The sequence below is a fragment of the Primulina huaijiensis genome, chromosome 2, assembly GCF_012295235.1.
Source record: "Primulina huaijiensis isolate GDHJ02 chromosome 2, ASM1229523v2, whole genome shotgun sequence".
NCBI lineage: Eukaryota > Viridiplantae > Streptophyta > Magnoliopsida > Lamiales > Gesneriaceae > Primulina > Primulina huaijiensis.
In genome coordinates this window covers 31,975,804-31,992,051 of record NC_133307.1, presented here as the reverse complement: position 1 = coordinate 31,992,051, position 16,248 = coordinate 31,975,804, and the positions used below count along the sequence as shown (strand labels likewise).

At 32.3% G+C, this 16,248-nt stretch overlaps 1 protein-coding gene across 1 annotated transcript; it reads left to right on the top strand.

Annotated features, from left to right (window-relative positions):
• Positions 1 to 8,409: 8,409 nt before the first annotated feature.
• On the top strand, positions 8,410 to 14,791 carry LOC140971753 (ABC transporter B family member 1). Its single transcript, XM_073434196.1, has 10 exons — positions 8,410 to 9,297; positions 9,387 to 9,441; positions 9,533 to 9,708; positions 9,792 to 9,992; positions 10,072 to 10,331; positions 10,417 to 10,733; positions 10,821 to 11,044; positions 12,093 to 12,466; positions 12,557 to 13,271; positions 13,359 to 14,791. Exons 1-10 carry the CDS (start codon positions 8,821 to 8,823, stop codon positions 14,625 to 14,627), a joined length of 4,068 nt encoding a protein of 1,355 aa, XP_073290297.1. The 5' UTR covers positions 8,410 to 8,820; the 3' UTR covers positions 14,628 to 14,791.
• Positions 14,792 to 16,248: the final 1,457 nt, after the last annotated feature.

Genomic DNA, 16,248 nt, shown 5'->3' with positions numbered 1-16,248 from the left:
ATTTAACTCTCAAATCTGATTTTATATTATATTATATATTAAACTCGAAGATCATGAGTCAATCATCCATTTACAAATTTTTATTATGTCAAGTAATATTACTTTTAACTCTCAAATCTAATTTTATATATATATATATATTTAATTCACAATAAAATATAGATACATGCATATATATATATCCATCATTTGTTGCAAAACAATGGAATAAATTTAGAAATATTTTTTTAATAAAATAATTTTTACATGTAAAAATTAATTCTAAGATTTATTCAATATCTTATATTATATTATATTATATATTAAACTCGCGTGCTTGTGTATAATAATTTTAAAGATAAATAAGATAATTGTTTTGTTTTAAAATTATATTGATACAAATAAAATCATGGGAGAAAACTAATTCGGAAAATGAATTAATATGCCGAAGTGGATGAAAGTTAAAGGCCATTTTTGAAATTGAAAAATGCACACAGATGTGTGGATTTTTATTTAATAGAAATCATTACTTTGTATTTATAAAATTAAAGATATCTTAGGATATATAGATGTGTGAATCTATTTATGCATTACCAAATTTGCATTTTGATACTTTACCAAATTCACCTCGTATAAATGTTGATAATTATGATATAACGTTATTTCATATCATAAATCAAACTACTTACACAATTTTATTAAAATCCAAAAAAAAAATATACAAACATGCAACACAACGTGTGGATCGGGTATTTAATATAAATAAAAAATAAAAACAATTAAGAGTCGTCACAAAATTTTTAAACAAACACAAAAAACTCAAGCTCGATCATTATTGAGTTTAAATCGAACAAAAAAAATCGTGAGACAGATTTACGATCCGATCTGACCCATATAATATATTAATTGTTATGTCTAAAATTTTTATTTTTACATTAAAAAAATCATTTTTTGTTTGTCATTGTGTAATATACACATATGAGTTAAAAAATTATTTTTTATTTTAAAAATATATTGTTTTATGTATATCGATTTGAATTAAAAGTATTATACTTTTCACTGGAAACATGAAACAAAACGACCTCGAAAAAAAAAATAGATATGTAACATAACTCAGACACCATACTTTAAGTCACAAAGAAATATCTCAAGTTCTCTGATGATGGGTCTGTTAGGCCCAAAATATTATAAGCCCTTAAGACTTTTTCTATTATTTGGACCCAACAGAACAAGGACTTAAAAGCAAGAAAAGAGGCACGGAGTTCGGGATTTGACACGGTGTCGTGTCACAACTACGTCTACAGCTTGAAATATGTAAGAGTAACAAATGTTATAACGTAAATAAATTCTCATTTTCACGATTCTAATAGATATTTTATCTGAATGAAAGTAAAAAATCTATAATAGATTCCTTTTTGAAAGAATTTAATTATCGCATTCCGTGTTTAATATAAAAATATTAGAATCATTTCAAGTTGATACTATCATTTAAATTGAACATTTTTAGTTGGTCAGAAAAAAAAAACATCAGCCAATAATTATCACGACATGATTTTTCTCGATTTCGATTTATAGTAGTTGGGGAAAATGAATCCCATGATCTATCATACATCAACGATGACTTTTGTGAGTTGAAATCTTCGATAAGTGACATGAAACACAAGAATTTAATACAAGTTTGAAAACGAAGTCGTTTTTCATCACTAGACATTGTCGGGCACGTGAGGTTGCGTTCTTACTGTTATGAGTTATGGTACCATGGGAAAAAACCAATAGTTTGTGTACATGTCTCTCTAGTTATTTTCGTGATACGAGTTAACTTAATCTATATTTGAAATAACAAATTAATATTTATTTTCATAAAAAATAATATTTTTCATGGATCTGGTAAAATTATATATATGTTTCACAAAATCGATTCATGAAATTTTCTCACATGAATTTTTATGATATAGTTTAGGATTTTGAAATTAAAATTCATTACAATTTGGAAAATTTAAACTCAAATCTTTATCTACGATTTTAAACTTTCATATGAATTATTATTTACGTAAAAAAAACATTTTAGTGTTATCTTTTTAGCACCCATATAGAATTTATATATATACAATCAAAAAACCTTGAGTGATTGATAACTTGGAAAGACAAGCATGCGAGCTTACGATCAGAAATCTTGAGTGATCAACTCTATGTTATCGGTTTTTCGAAATTTCAAACCAAACCATGAATTTTGGTTTTATTCAATTTGGTATGACTTTGATGAATAATTTTAACTTTTGAGTTTCATAGTGAATTATTGCATGTGATATTGTAATTTGTAAAAAATAGCAATCGACACTTGATAGAAGTTAAATAAGTATTTTATTCGATCGTGAACTATAATGATTATAAATAAAAAAATCATAGATTAAATACTTAAATCGTGTTACAGAATTTTGCAACTTATACATTTTTTTAAAAGTTATAATTATGCTTATTTGTGCAAAAATTTGCAATAAATAAGTTATCAGTGTAATTGATTGTTACAAAGTTCACTACAAATAGAATACGAAATAAAAATCAAATAAAATAAAAATACATCCATGAATAATCATAATAAATTAACAAAATTTATTACATAATATTTTATATTAATGTAATCAATTTGACTTGGTTTATTTTTTTATCAAAATTTGAATTAAACTTGTTTTTACGGAAACAGTGATTGTCTGAAAACATATCCAAATGTTTTTGTTTTGATTTGATTTGGTTCGATTTGATTCAGTTTTTGAATACACTTACATATTATGTTTTATATGAAGTTTATAGATCTTAACGAGACAATGAAATAAAGAATTTGTAAAAATAAAAGGAAAGCAATATTCGAAACACAATCATAACAGCGATAACATCCCAAAATGGATGCATTCTAATGAACTGAGAAATAAAAAGAAAAAAGGATTCAGAAAAAAAATAAAGAAATAAAAAGAAAAAATGTTGGATAAATATCTATTCTCGAGGCATGGCCCATTGGGCTGAGCAAGCTTGACTTTTATAAAGGCATTTGATTCATGAACGGGTGACTTAGGTTCATCTAGCGGAATTGACGGTGACTTGGAGATTTTTATTTTTGGTTAAAACAAATCACCAAAAAACTAATGTGAGATGTCTTACTGCACAATTTTTTAAGACGGATATTTTATTTATATCACTCATAAAAAATATTATTTTTATGTCAAAAATTTTATATTTTATTGTAAATATAAACAGAGTTGACGCACCTCACGAATAAAGAACAAATTAGATTAGGTCCAATTTTAATAATATGAAAATTTGAAATTAAATTTTTTTATAAAATCACGTGATATATATTATATACTACATTGATTATTTAAATTTAAATATATAATTATTGTGAAAAAACGAGCGGTGTTATAAGTTGTAATCATGGTAATTTTCCGAATTCATAACCTTTTAAAAAGAATTTTTCGATGCCATGACACTTTTACTTTACAATACAGCTGAAATTTTTTCTTAAAATTCTCTATTTTTTTTATCTAGCTTGTAAGCTTCAACTATCAAAATAATTATGGAAATAAAAAAGAATAGATAACTAAATCATATCATCATATTTCTACATTCTATGTGAGATAATTCAAATTCAAATTAAAAAAAATTTCAAAATTTCTGTAGGCTGAATCTCTAGATCCAACAATTAAATATTGTATATGTTAAAATAAAAATTAATTTACTTTTATTATTATTTTTTTATGTTACCTGCCCCAGGTCCAAGGTGAGACAAAGTATTACTAACTTTGTCCGTACAATCAAAGTTGGGATGGTGTGCCATGCTTTCACAAAAAGAAAAGGGGAGGGCCAATTTAATAAATAGTTTTTGGAAAAAATATAATCAATTACAAAAATTACTGGAAAGAATAAATCCCAGTTTCAAATTTAAAATTTCGAAAAAGACAGAGAAAGTTTATGGAGGGCCTACCTCTCGTGGAAGATGCTAAAAAGTGGTCACATATACAATCAATGAACATGAATAATCATACTCACATTTTCACGCTTGGATACAACTTTCCACCTCCCCACTATGGAATTAAAAATAATAAAAATAATAATAATTAGTAGCAGTTAAATTATTTAAATGCTTGTTTTTTTTAAAATAAAAAATTTGTTTAAGAAATGTATTTCTAATGACGCTCATTTCAAATATATTTGAAATTCAACACAAAACTATTGAAATTGTATAACTTGATATAGAATGTATTTGAAATCAACTTATTTTTGGTTCAAATATGAACGGATTTGAAATTTATTATCTCAAATCCATCGTTCCACGACCTAAAGTATTTTATTATTGGATCCATTGATCATGAAATCACAGATAAAAATGACTCGCTCTTTTTGTCATTTGCTCAAAAGGTCAACTTTAATACATTTGTCAAGGCATCACACACTATATTTTATAATTATAGGATACCAACCCAACCTTTTCAAAAGCATTTTGCATGCAAGAACATATTATGATCTCTTATTACATCAATTTTTTTCCTAAAATATCCCTTTCCCATTATATTATTTTTTTGATGAAACAAATTAAACTAAACTACAATGAAATAGAACCTCAAATATTAACTCCAAAAATTATTTTAATTTTATAATATTTCACAAAAAAAATATTATATACAAATAAATATTTATATTTAAATTTAATTGTATGCACACAATTGCGTGCAAAAGTTTGCTACTTATATATGTTTTAATAAGATTAGTTTAATATGGTTGTAGTTTGCCACCGTTGATGATGATACCTAAACTTAAAAAAAATAAATTATTTTAAAAAATTACTATAAAAAATTTGATTTCATTATTCTTCACGAGGATCCCACCACGAAGCCGATCGGAGACCAACAGCACCAAATTATTTTTCATGCAATTTGTTTAATTATCCATCATGAATTATTATAAGTAACCACGTTCATGATTTCCATCTCATATTTTTATTTGGTTTTAATTTAATATTAGGGTTTTTGATCTCACATCTTAGGGTATGTCCATAATAGCTTAAATATTAATTTTTTTCCCTTTATCATATGGTGAGAAATAATAGAACATGCATCGAATTTCAAATCGAAAGAAAGCGTAGCCAATGAATCATTACTACTTTTCTCGAATAGTTGGTGGGATTTGTGGAGACAGTTGACCTAATACCAAAATGATTTATTAAATATTTTTGCAAACTAATGAAATAAAATAAATATAAATTTTGAATTAAAATAAAATTGTTTTTTTATTAAAAAAAATTAAACGTGATTGTTCACATCTACTTTTTGTTTACAATAATAATATTATTAAACAATATATAGACTCCTATGATGATTAATTTTATCCTTTTGCATGATTTCTATTTATTTATTTTTTAAATAATTATTTCGGTATATTAGTTTTCAAGTTTTTTAGGATGGAATTTTGCAGCACGTGTGTTTGTTGTCCTTTGTTTTAAATTATAATTAAAATATGAATCATTAAAAATTAATTATTTTTTAACGTTGATAAATTGTTTTTGGTGACATACTTAGGTGAAGTGCATGCATCAAATATGATGTTACGTCATATAAAAAAAAGTAATAAAATGATTGCTGATTTAATTAATTATTGGAAATATGATTAGCCAAAAACGACTTTTAGTTGAAGAGAAATACAAGTAAATTGGAAGAATTCATTCGTAACATCCATCAAAATTACAACTTATTCTATTTGCTACACGCTATGAGCTGCGGAAAAAAGTAAATATTTCCAATAGTTGATTAAATTCGGACCAATATCTCTCACATTTCTTATAAGAAGAATTAAATAACGCTTTCATTTTTAAAAGTTATTAGAAGAGAGCCGTCATCGGACAATGTTCTAGCATCTTTTGGTTTTTCAGTTGGTACGTCTCTTAAGTTATAAATCCATTAGGGGTATTATCTCAAATAGAATTCATATAATAATATTGTGTTTATAAACTACTCTTTTTTAATTTAATATATATCAATGCGAGATATATAATTGTATCACCGCCGACTATCTGAGAATTCGACGTTCAATTCGCGGCAACTCACTCTTAGCAGCTTTCACTCACATTTTCGATGGTGGCCCTTTTCTAGGTCATCCATTCAGTTACATCGAATCTCAATGAGAACACCAATGTTAGTTTATAAATCTACGAGGAGTATTGTTATATATTGTTTGTTTATTAGGTGGTGTAATCTTCTTGAGTTTGTTAGGTTTTTTTTTAATCAATTTCATATATTAACGTGAGATTATCCCAAAATGATACATAATATTACATTAATTTTGTTTATAAACTGATGTCATTTTTATCCATTATTCAAAATTTTTCATTAGCCTCATTAAATATCTTCTCTCATGACGGACTTATATAACATATAATATATAATGCTACATTATATATATTAATGCATTAATTATTATTATTTGATTATGGAAGAGTGTATATATATGATTCATGCGCAATTTAATTAAATTCAAGTACNTGTAGGCATGCAGCATATCAAACACACACACATATATATATAATCACGCTTGTCCAAATTCTAGTCCTAAACAAATATCTTATTCAAAGTGGTATTTTACTCCGTATTTTAAACTACATGTTTCGTTTCAAATAGATAATAAATTATAGGAAAATTAATTAATAATTCCCCTTTCATTCACCTAGCTAGAAAGGTCATTATTCTCTCCAATCATAGTGAAATATATAAATATGCGAAATTGTGTACAAACAACGCTTCGATTCTAAAAAGCTTGCAGGCCAAGTCAGATCCTCGCTTGTTTTATATATTCTTCACTAAAATATTACCACGTTAATCAAATACCAATTATACCTCATTATATTATTTTGTTTAACGAGTCGGTAAAATTTTCAAGTCAAGTTCGAATATTTTTATTACTAAATCCAGCTAAAAAATATATATTAAAATTCGAATTGAGACCTAGAATTACTATAAAAAATTAATATATATTAAATAACACAAATTTGAAAAATAAAAATTTTATTTTCGATGTTTAATTAAGTACCGATTTTGGGGTGGGGCGAATCAACATAACTGATTAAAAGTCATGGGTGTGTTATGTTATACTTGCTTTTAAGCCTTTATTATTAGGTAATTGAACTGATTTTGGTGGAATCATGTGTTGTGTTATTCGACAAATTGGAGCTTAAAGATAAAAGGGTTTTTTGTGGACAAAATTTAGTGGGGCATTTTATTGGAACATAGTTGGCATTTGTCACTGTATTATTTATTTTTCCTTTTTAAAAATATTATGCATATCTTGGTGGCATAGCATATGTGGTTAGTTATTAATTAATTTATATAAATATAAACCATAAAAATGAGAAACTTATCCCTAAAAAAAAAAACTAATGGTTCCGATCTATTGTACGTTAAATCAATAATCGGAAAATAAATGTAAGAAACCAACAAAGAAAACAGATACTAAGAAACAAATTAGAAACTACTTAAAGTAGTGAAATTTAACTCTTTTTAATTTCCCATTTTTCAAAGTATTAATTACTGAATGTAAATATCCTATTTGAGGGTATAAAATAAAAAAATTTTAAAAAAAGAAAAAGAAAAAGAAAAATGAAAGTGTAGAGGTTCACGAAGTACAAGAAAGACCGCCGGATTTGTAGGAGAAATACAGTCAAAAAGGTTTGAACATGGACTTTTTAACCCAAGATGTATCTTGTACCATAAGCCAATATTTTATAAACAAAATAATTAACCTTTGGTCAAACATAAATATGCTTTTAGAAATCTTTGACATCATGAGATTTGTAAGGTTGTATTTGGATGAAATATTATATAAATACATGGAAGGAATGAATATCTATAATTATAAAATTAAATTTAAATATATTTTAAATCCATCCATCTAAATACAACATAATAGAAATTTGGTTAAAACATTTGCCATTATATGAGAAGTCTTTTAACTTAATAAATGTGGGAAAAAGAAAAAATAATTGAAAAAGAAATGATGTGGGGAGTTTTAGCTCCAAACAAATAGCTGTCTAAATTATCTAACAAATATTTATTAACTAATTTATACAACTTTTGGTACAATAAGTGACCTAATCGAATCCTAACTACGTTAATCCGTTACTCGAGCTCCAACTTAACTGAATTTCAACATCAGTTTGAGTAATTTAGTCTTGAATTCGGCAAGATCAATTCTTTGAAAGTTGAAAGTAATTTGTTACTTTTCTAAATGTTTATAAACTTTGTTTAATATACTAAAATTAAAGATAAATTAATAACCAAAGATTGAGATATAATAAGTAAATAAAAAGAAAAGAGGATTTTCATTTTTTACCATTGACAAGTGACGGTGCATAAATAAATAATTCATAGCCATTTAATTCACATTCCGTAGTGTCTATGTTTGGTCAAAAACCCAACCTCTCGAGCTCTCACACAGTATTCTTTGTCGGGTGCCAAAACTTTCTTGCTTTTTCTGTCTCGCCTGCCTCATCCTCCCTTCATCTGTCATTTTTATGTCGCTTCTTTTTTTCCAAGCTTTGAGTTACATAGCCTGGTAAAGCAACTGTCACCCCAACTGTAAAAAGGAAACGTTATACAAATACACGACCAATTTCTTGCCAAAACATAAAGGGGTAGTGGGAATGCGGGGTAAATCTTAACTGGTGTGGACATTGGAGCCGCTGAAGACGACAAAGAGAAGTTATATGTACAAAGGGGAAAAAAACACGATCTTTAAAATATTGAAAAAGATGGAAATATATTCAAGGGTAGATTTATTGTAATCTGTGAAGCGAATAAAAGAATGACACAAAAAGATTTCCAGGAGATAAAGGCGATAGAGCAATGGAAATGGTCTGAAATGCAAGGCCTCGAGCTTGTTGCTTCAGCTAAGTCGGAGAACAGCCTTTCTTCTATTAAATCCCACGATAAATTTCACAGCAAGGATACACTGAAACAAGAGAATAGAGGAGAAGGGTTCTCACAAGATTTTGTGGAGAGAGGAGAAACGGTGGCAGCAATGGAGGTTTCGACTTCTGACGGGAAGAAAGACGGTGACGGAGAGGCGGAGAAGCCTGGGACCAGGCAGGTTACTGTTGGGTTTGGGGAGCTTTTCAGGTTTGCAGACGGGCTGGATTATGTTCTGATGAGTATTGGAACAGTTGGCGCCATTGTTCATGGAAGCTCGTTGCCTTTGTTCCTTAGATTCTTTGCTGATCTTGTTAATTCTTTTGGCTCCAATGCGGACAATGTCGATAAGATGACACAAGAAGTTTTGAAGGTTAGTTTTTAAATGTTTTTTCTTGGAAAGAAGGGGAAAAAATGAAGAAGTTTGATTCATTATTTCTTTGTATTGATGGTTATTTGCAGTACGCATTTTATTTTCTTGTAGTGGGAGCTGCAATATGGGCATCTTCATGGGCAGGTAAATTTGGGGGAAAAGTGACTCGTTTTCTTTTCCTCGAACGTTGGTTTCCTGATTGCAGTTAAGGTAATTCGATTGGTTCTTGTTTCAGAGATATCATGTTGGATGTGGACTGGGGAGAGACAATCAACAAAGATGAGGATCAAGTATTTAGAAGCAGTTTTAAGCCAAGATATTCAGTACTTCGATACTGAAGTTCGAACATCGGATGTAGTTTTCGCGATCAACACAGATGCAGTAATCGTTCAAGATGCCATCAGTGAAAAGGTGAAGTAAAAAGAAGAAAAAACAAACCGATTTGTGTATGATTATAAAAAGTTCCTGTTTTTTATTTGACTATTTATTTTCAGTTAGGAAATTTCTTGCATTATATGGCAACCTTTGTATCTGGATTTGTGGTGGGATTTACTGCAGTATGGCAACTGGCACTTGTAACTCTTGCTGTGGTTCCTCTCATAGCTGTAATCGGAGGAATCCATACAGTAACTTTATCCAAGCTCTCTGGCAAGAGCCAGGAAGCTCTGTCACAAGCAGGGAATATTGCGGAACAGGTGAGAAAAGTATGAATAGTCCTTGAATTCGGATATTGTTTATTGAAAAAAGATCCGCTGAGTTGAAAAATAATTGCAGACAATAGTCCAAATTCGGACTGTGCTGGCATTTGTAGGCGAGTCAAGAGCATTGAAGGCCTATTCTGCAGCACTCAAGATGGCTCAAAGAACTGGTTACAGGACTGGATTTGCCAAGGGAATTGGACTTGGAGCTACATATTTCACTGTTTTTTGCTGTTACGCGCTTCTACTCTGGTATGGAGGATACTTGGTTCGGCACCATTTCACTAACGGAGGGCTTGCAATAGCTACAATGTTTGCAGTAATGATTGGTGGGCTGTAAGTTCTTTTCCATTTGGTGATTTGTTTGTTTGCAAAAATTTGGTCTAAGAGTTTTTGTCATAATCTTGTTCTTGCTTCATAGTGCTTTAGGCCAGTCTGCTCCAAGCATGGCCGCATTTGTGAAGGCAAGAGTTGCAGCTGCAAAAATCTTCCGAATAATCGATCACGAACCAAGCGTCGACAGAAACGATGAATCGGGTTTGGAATTAGAGTCAGTAACAGGACAATTAGAGCTTATGAATGTGGATTTCTCCTATCCTTCAAGGCCAGAAACTAAAATACTTGACAACTTTTCTCTGACCGTTCCCGCTGGCAAAACAATAGCTCTAGTTGGAAGCAGTGGGTCTGGGAAAAGCACTGTCGTATCTCTCATTGAAAGATTTTATGATCCCACCTCAGGTGATGGATCTACACCACAGATTCATCGTAATCTTACTGAATTATGTCATATAGCATTTTAATCTTATTTGGACAAATTTATTACAGGACAAGTCCTATTAGACGGGCATGAATTAAAGAAACTGAAGCTAACATGGCTGAGACAGCAGATTGGTCTGGTGAGCCAAGAGCCGGCTCTATTTGCCACAACTATCACGGAAAACATACTTTTGGGTCGGCCCGATGCGAGTTTGATTGAAGTTGAAGAGGCTGCACGAGTTGCAAACGCTCATTCATTTGTTGTCAAGCTACCGGATGGCTACGATACTCAGGTTACATGCTAGTTTTTATTACTTGTATCACGATGAATTCAATTTCTTGCAATCAGGACTCAACACTAAACATCATCCAACCAGTATTATCAGGTCCCACGAGTCCTATCTAGATTGATTGGATAAGAAATCTCTCTTAGTCGCAAATTTAAAACTTTGCTTTAAGGACCACCTTTGATTTAGACATGAGCCAATCACTTTTGGAGTATAATAAAATCTTAAACCCCATATACCTGTATCTTTTGACAAAATCCTTGTGGAAACAAAAAACAAAACGTTTGTTGCTAAGTTCAACTCAAACTCGTATTAATGCGTCAAAATAAGAGTGGCAATGATGCATGTACTTTCTAATAGTTGAAAGGGAAAGACAGTACCATAGCCAGGCCATGGCTCTGGCATTTATCGTGCATTTACTATGTTTCTGTATTGGATGATTTGAAGTTGTGGGCATAGTGATGTTTTACGTTTTTTGGTCAAGATATGGATGGACTCGGTGGTGAATTTTGTCATGTCTCGAGCTTGCGGGCCCATCGAACATTGGGTTCGAAATTCAGCTATTTTAATCATGGCTGCAGATTGAATATCCAATGATGTACATAGATTCCGAACCCACACTTTTTGGGTTTTCGAAATTGAGATGTCTGATAGTGTCATGATATTTTATTGCACTACTGATTAAATGGCATGTTTGGTAAAAATAAAATTCAGTCTAACATTTAAGTACGAAGTCAAAATTTGGCAAGTGTTTGAACATGCATTAGTACAAAGTTACATGGTTTCAAGTCAGAGTTCTTGCGCATGACTTGGTTTTATTTACTCGTGCAGAAATCATTTGGATCAGGTGATTAGACCATAACATGATAATAATGCAGAATGAATCGCGTGAATTTTGGTGTAACTAACAAGAATGCTTGATTGTCAGGTTTAATTTAGAATATTGAAATTTAATTTAATGAACCATAGCATGAACTTCCTGGATGCATGGTTTTTCTTTAAACACAGCTTTATTTGCCTATTGAAATGTGTTAGTTACTCAATAATGTAACAGGTTGGGGAGAGGGGATTGCAACTTTCTGGTGGACAAAAGCAGAGAATTGCCATAGCAAGAGCAATGCTCAAGAATCCAGCAATCTTGTTGTTGGATGAAGCGACTAGTGCATTAGATTCTGAATCTGAAAAGCTGGTGCAAGAAGCATTGGACCGTTTCATGATTGGTAGGACTACTCTAGTAATCGCCCACCGCCTCTCAACGATACAGAAGGCTGATCTCGTGGCTGTACTGCAGCAAGGCAGGATTTCTGAAATTGGATCCCACGAAGAGCTACTTGTCAAAGGAGAAAATGGAGTGTACTCCAAGCTTATCAGATTGCAAGAAGCGGCTCATGAAGCTTCTGTCAACAATGCAAGAAAGAGTAGTGCAAGGTTTGCTGGTCGTCCCCTTTGCATTTGAGATAAAATTTCAATTCTCTTCTAGAATTTCGTGTTCATGATGTTTTAGTTCTTTCTTTGCAGGCCTTCCAGTGCGAGAAACTCAGTGAGCTCACCGATAATCAACAGAAACTCTTCATATGGTCGATCACCTTACTCGAGGAGATTGTCTGACTTCTCAACTTCTGACTTTAGTCTCTCTTTGGAGGCTTCATATCCTAATTATCGTCTTGAAAAGCTGGCGTTCAAAGAACAGGCTAGTTCATTCTGGCGGCTAGCGAAGATGAATTCTCCGGAATTTCTATACGCTTTCTTCGGTTCTATAGGATCTGTCGTGTGTGGCTCGCTTAGTGCATTCTTTGCATACGTTCTGAGCGCTGTTCTTAGTGTCTACTACAATCCTGATAACTCTTATATGATCAGGGAAATCGCAAAATATTGCTATCTTTTAATTGGTGTATCATCGGCTGCACTGATTTTCAACACCTTACAACATTTCTTCTGGGATGTTGTGGGAGAGAACTTGACGAAACGTGTTAGAGAAAAGATGTTAGAAGCGGTGTTAAAAAATGAAATGGCCTGGTTTGATCAAGAAGAGAATGAAAGCTCGAGAGTTGCTTCGAGGCTCGCTCTCGATGCAAATAATGTCAGGTCGGCAATTGGAGACAGAATATCGGTTATTGTGCAAAACTCCGCCCTTATGCTGGTTGCCTGCACAGCTGGTTTTGTGTTGCAATGGCGCCTTGCCCTTGTACTAGTTGCCGTTTTTCCTGTCGTTGTTGCAGCCACTGTTTTACAGGTTAGTACCCATCTTGGAAATCTGGTAATTGAAAGTTTAGTTTTGTTCTTTGACGATAAGATGTGATTATTTTGATGCTTTGGACAGAAAATGTTCATGAATGGATTCTCCGGGGATCTTGAAGCTGCACACGCTAATGCCACGCAGCTAGCTGGGGAAGCTGTTGCTAATGTAAGAACCGTTGCAGCCTTTAATTCGGAATCCAAGATTGTTGGCCTTTTCATTTCCAGCCTCCAGTCGCCACTGCGTCGCTGTTTCTGGAAGGGACAGATTGCTGGAATCGGGTATGGAATTGCGCAATTCTTGCTGTATGCATCCTACGCCCTAGGTCTGTGGTATGCCTCTTGGCTCGTGAAGCATGGAATCTCTGACTTCTCAAAAACGATCCGTGTTTTCATGGTCCTCATGGTCTCTGCCAACGGTGCTGCTGAAACACTGACTCTTGCTCCAGATTTCATAAAGGGTGGCCGAGCGATGCGCTCGGTGTTCAACCTTCTGGACAGAAAAAGTGAAATTGAGCCAGACGAGCCTGATTCAACCCCCATCCCAGACAGGCTGCGAGGCGAGGTGGAATTCAAGCATGTCGACTTCTCCTATCCCACCAGGCCTGATGTCTCCGTTTTCCGAGACTTCAATCTCCGTGCCAGGGCTGGGAAGACGCTCGCTCTCGTTGGGCCGAGTGGCTGTGGTAAGAGCTCAGTCATTGCACTTATACAAAGATTTTACGAGCCCTCATCAGGGCGTGTTATGATCGACGGAAAGGACATCAGAAAATACAACCTCAAGACCCTAAGACGGCACATAGCCGTTGTCCCACAAGAACCGTGCCTATTCGCCACCACCATCTATGAAAACATCGCCTATGGGCACGAATCTGCCACCGAGACCGAGGTAATCGAGGCAGCAACACTAGCGAACGCACACAAATTCATATCCTCACTGCCGGACGGGTACAAAACATCTGTCGGTGAAAGAGGGGTCCAGCTCTCTGGAGGTCAGAAACAGAGAGTTGCAATTGCCCGAGCTTTCTTGCGGAAAGCGGATATAGTTCTCCTCGACGAGGCCACCAGTGCACTCGACACAGAATCCGAAAGGTGCATACAAGAATCCATGGAGCGGATTTGTGCAGGAAGAACAACGATCATCGTTGCACATCGATTATCGACTATCAGGAGCGCACAAGTTATCGCTGTTCTCGATGACGGGAAAGTTGCGGAACAGGGCTCACATTCTCATCTGTTGAAAAATTATCCTGAGGGTATATATTCACGTATGATTCAGTTACAGAGATTTACGCATGGCCAAGCTGTGAGTATGGTATCGGGGTCGACTTCTTCTCGTCCTCGCGAAGATTAAGATTGAGGATAAAGGAACATAGCACTTGAAACAAGTTAAATACATGCAAGTGATTTTTGTGGCTCCTTTTGTTTTAGCTGCATTTTGATATATATTTATGAACTATACTACATAAATTGCGTATTAATTATAATATTTCCCACTACATTAATTTGTTTCAAGCAAAGAGATGTGAGGTTTCAAAAATTAATAGTTCTTGGTGCTGAAAATTAAAATAACTAGATATTTCATATATTTATTTATATTAAATTAATTATTAAACACGAAAAATGTAATTTTATAAATCAAACCAAAAATATTATTTACCCATGCTCTAATCACACAACTGGTTGGAATTATTATGACAATCAATGTCTTTTAAAATTAAATATTTCATGTTGAACGCATCTCTCTTCATAGGAGATCGATTGTTATTACTTGGTCAGATTTTGACATGTTTGGATGAAGTAGTCATTTTTAAACTCTTTTAATATTTTTTTCCCCAAAACATAAAGAGGCCGGCAATTTTTTTTTTTTTTTTTTGCTATGTATACATGCTTATGCATTATATTATCTTTATAAAAAAACTAATGAAAACGATTATTCGTAATCATACTTAATAAGCATAAAACATATTTTTCAAGCACTTAAAATTCATAACTTCTATTTTTTAAAATATTTTAAAAAATAAATAATCTACAACGTTACGATTTAAGGTGTGGAAACATCGGATAAAGTTCCAGCCCCCCTCTGATGAAACAACATCATTATCTATTGGCCTATGTTAACATCGGTACTGGTTTTCACATTTTATTGTTTGTTTTTTAAGAAACTCTACCTTAGTTGCCCGTGGGGAATATTACAAAATTAAGATAGCCTCATATATTTTTATAAAATCAAATTATATTTTAAAAAATTTAAACATGAAAGATGAAAATTATATAAATTGAAAAAAATAAAGAAAATCGATTAAAAGAAAGAAAGAAAAAATATATGAACGACATAACCATGTAAACACTTTCGATTTGGATATATTTGGACTCGAGATATTTAAATCAAATTCGAATATATTATTTTGGGCATCTTTCAAAGTTCAAACCAATTAATTTCAAATTCCGGATTATAATGATTTTATATCAATGAAAAATTTGAAATCATATTCTTTTCTTGAACAGAAATCCATCAAAATGCAACCTCGGCATCATCCGAACCAAAAACACTCTAGTTTAGATTGATTGGCAAAGCCCATTCCAGAAGTAAGTTTGCCATCGAGTTCGAGCAGAGACCATCGGAGCAGGAACTGTCATTTGGTGTAATATGTGTAAAAGAAACATCACCAATCCGTTCGAATCACTTAAAGACATGCAAAGTTAACTGATCAGTCAAAGTCTACACAAAATGACATGCATATACTTCTTCCTGAGGTTAATATTAATGCAATCATCTTTTTATACCCAATCAGGAAACAATGGGCTCCCGACTTAACGGGTGAACAGAAACTAACAAGATTACACCTTTCAGTAGCTTTCCATAAAGAATTGATCATAAAGGTAAAGGAGCCTAAAATCTGATGCCCGAGACAAATTTGTAAGACAAGTGACTCAGTGCAAAACCATTCCAGTACTGTCCATCTTATGTAACG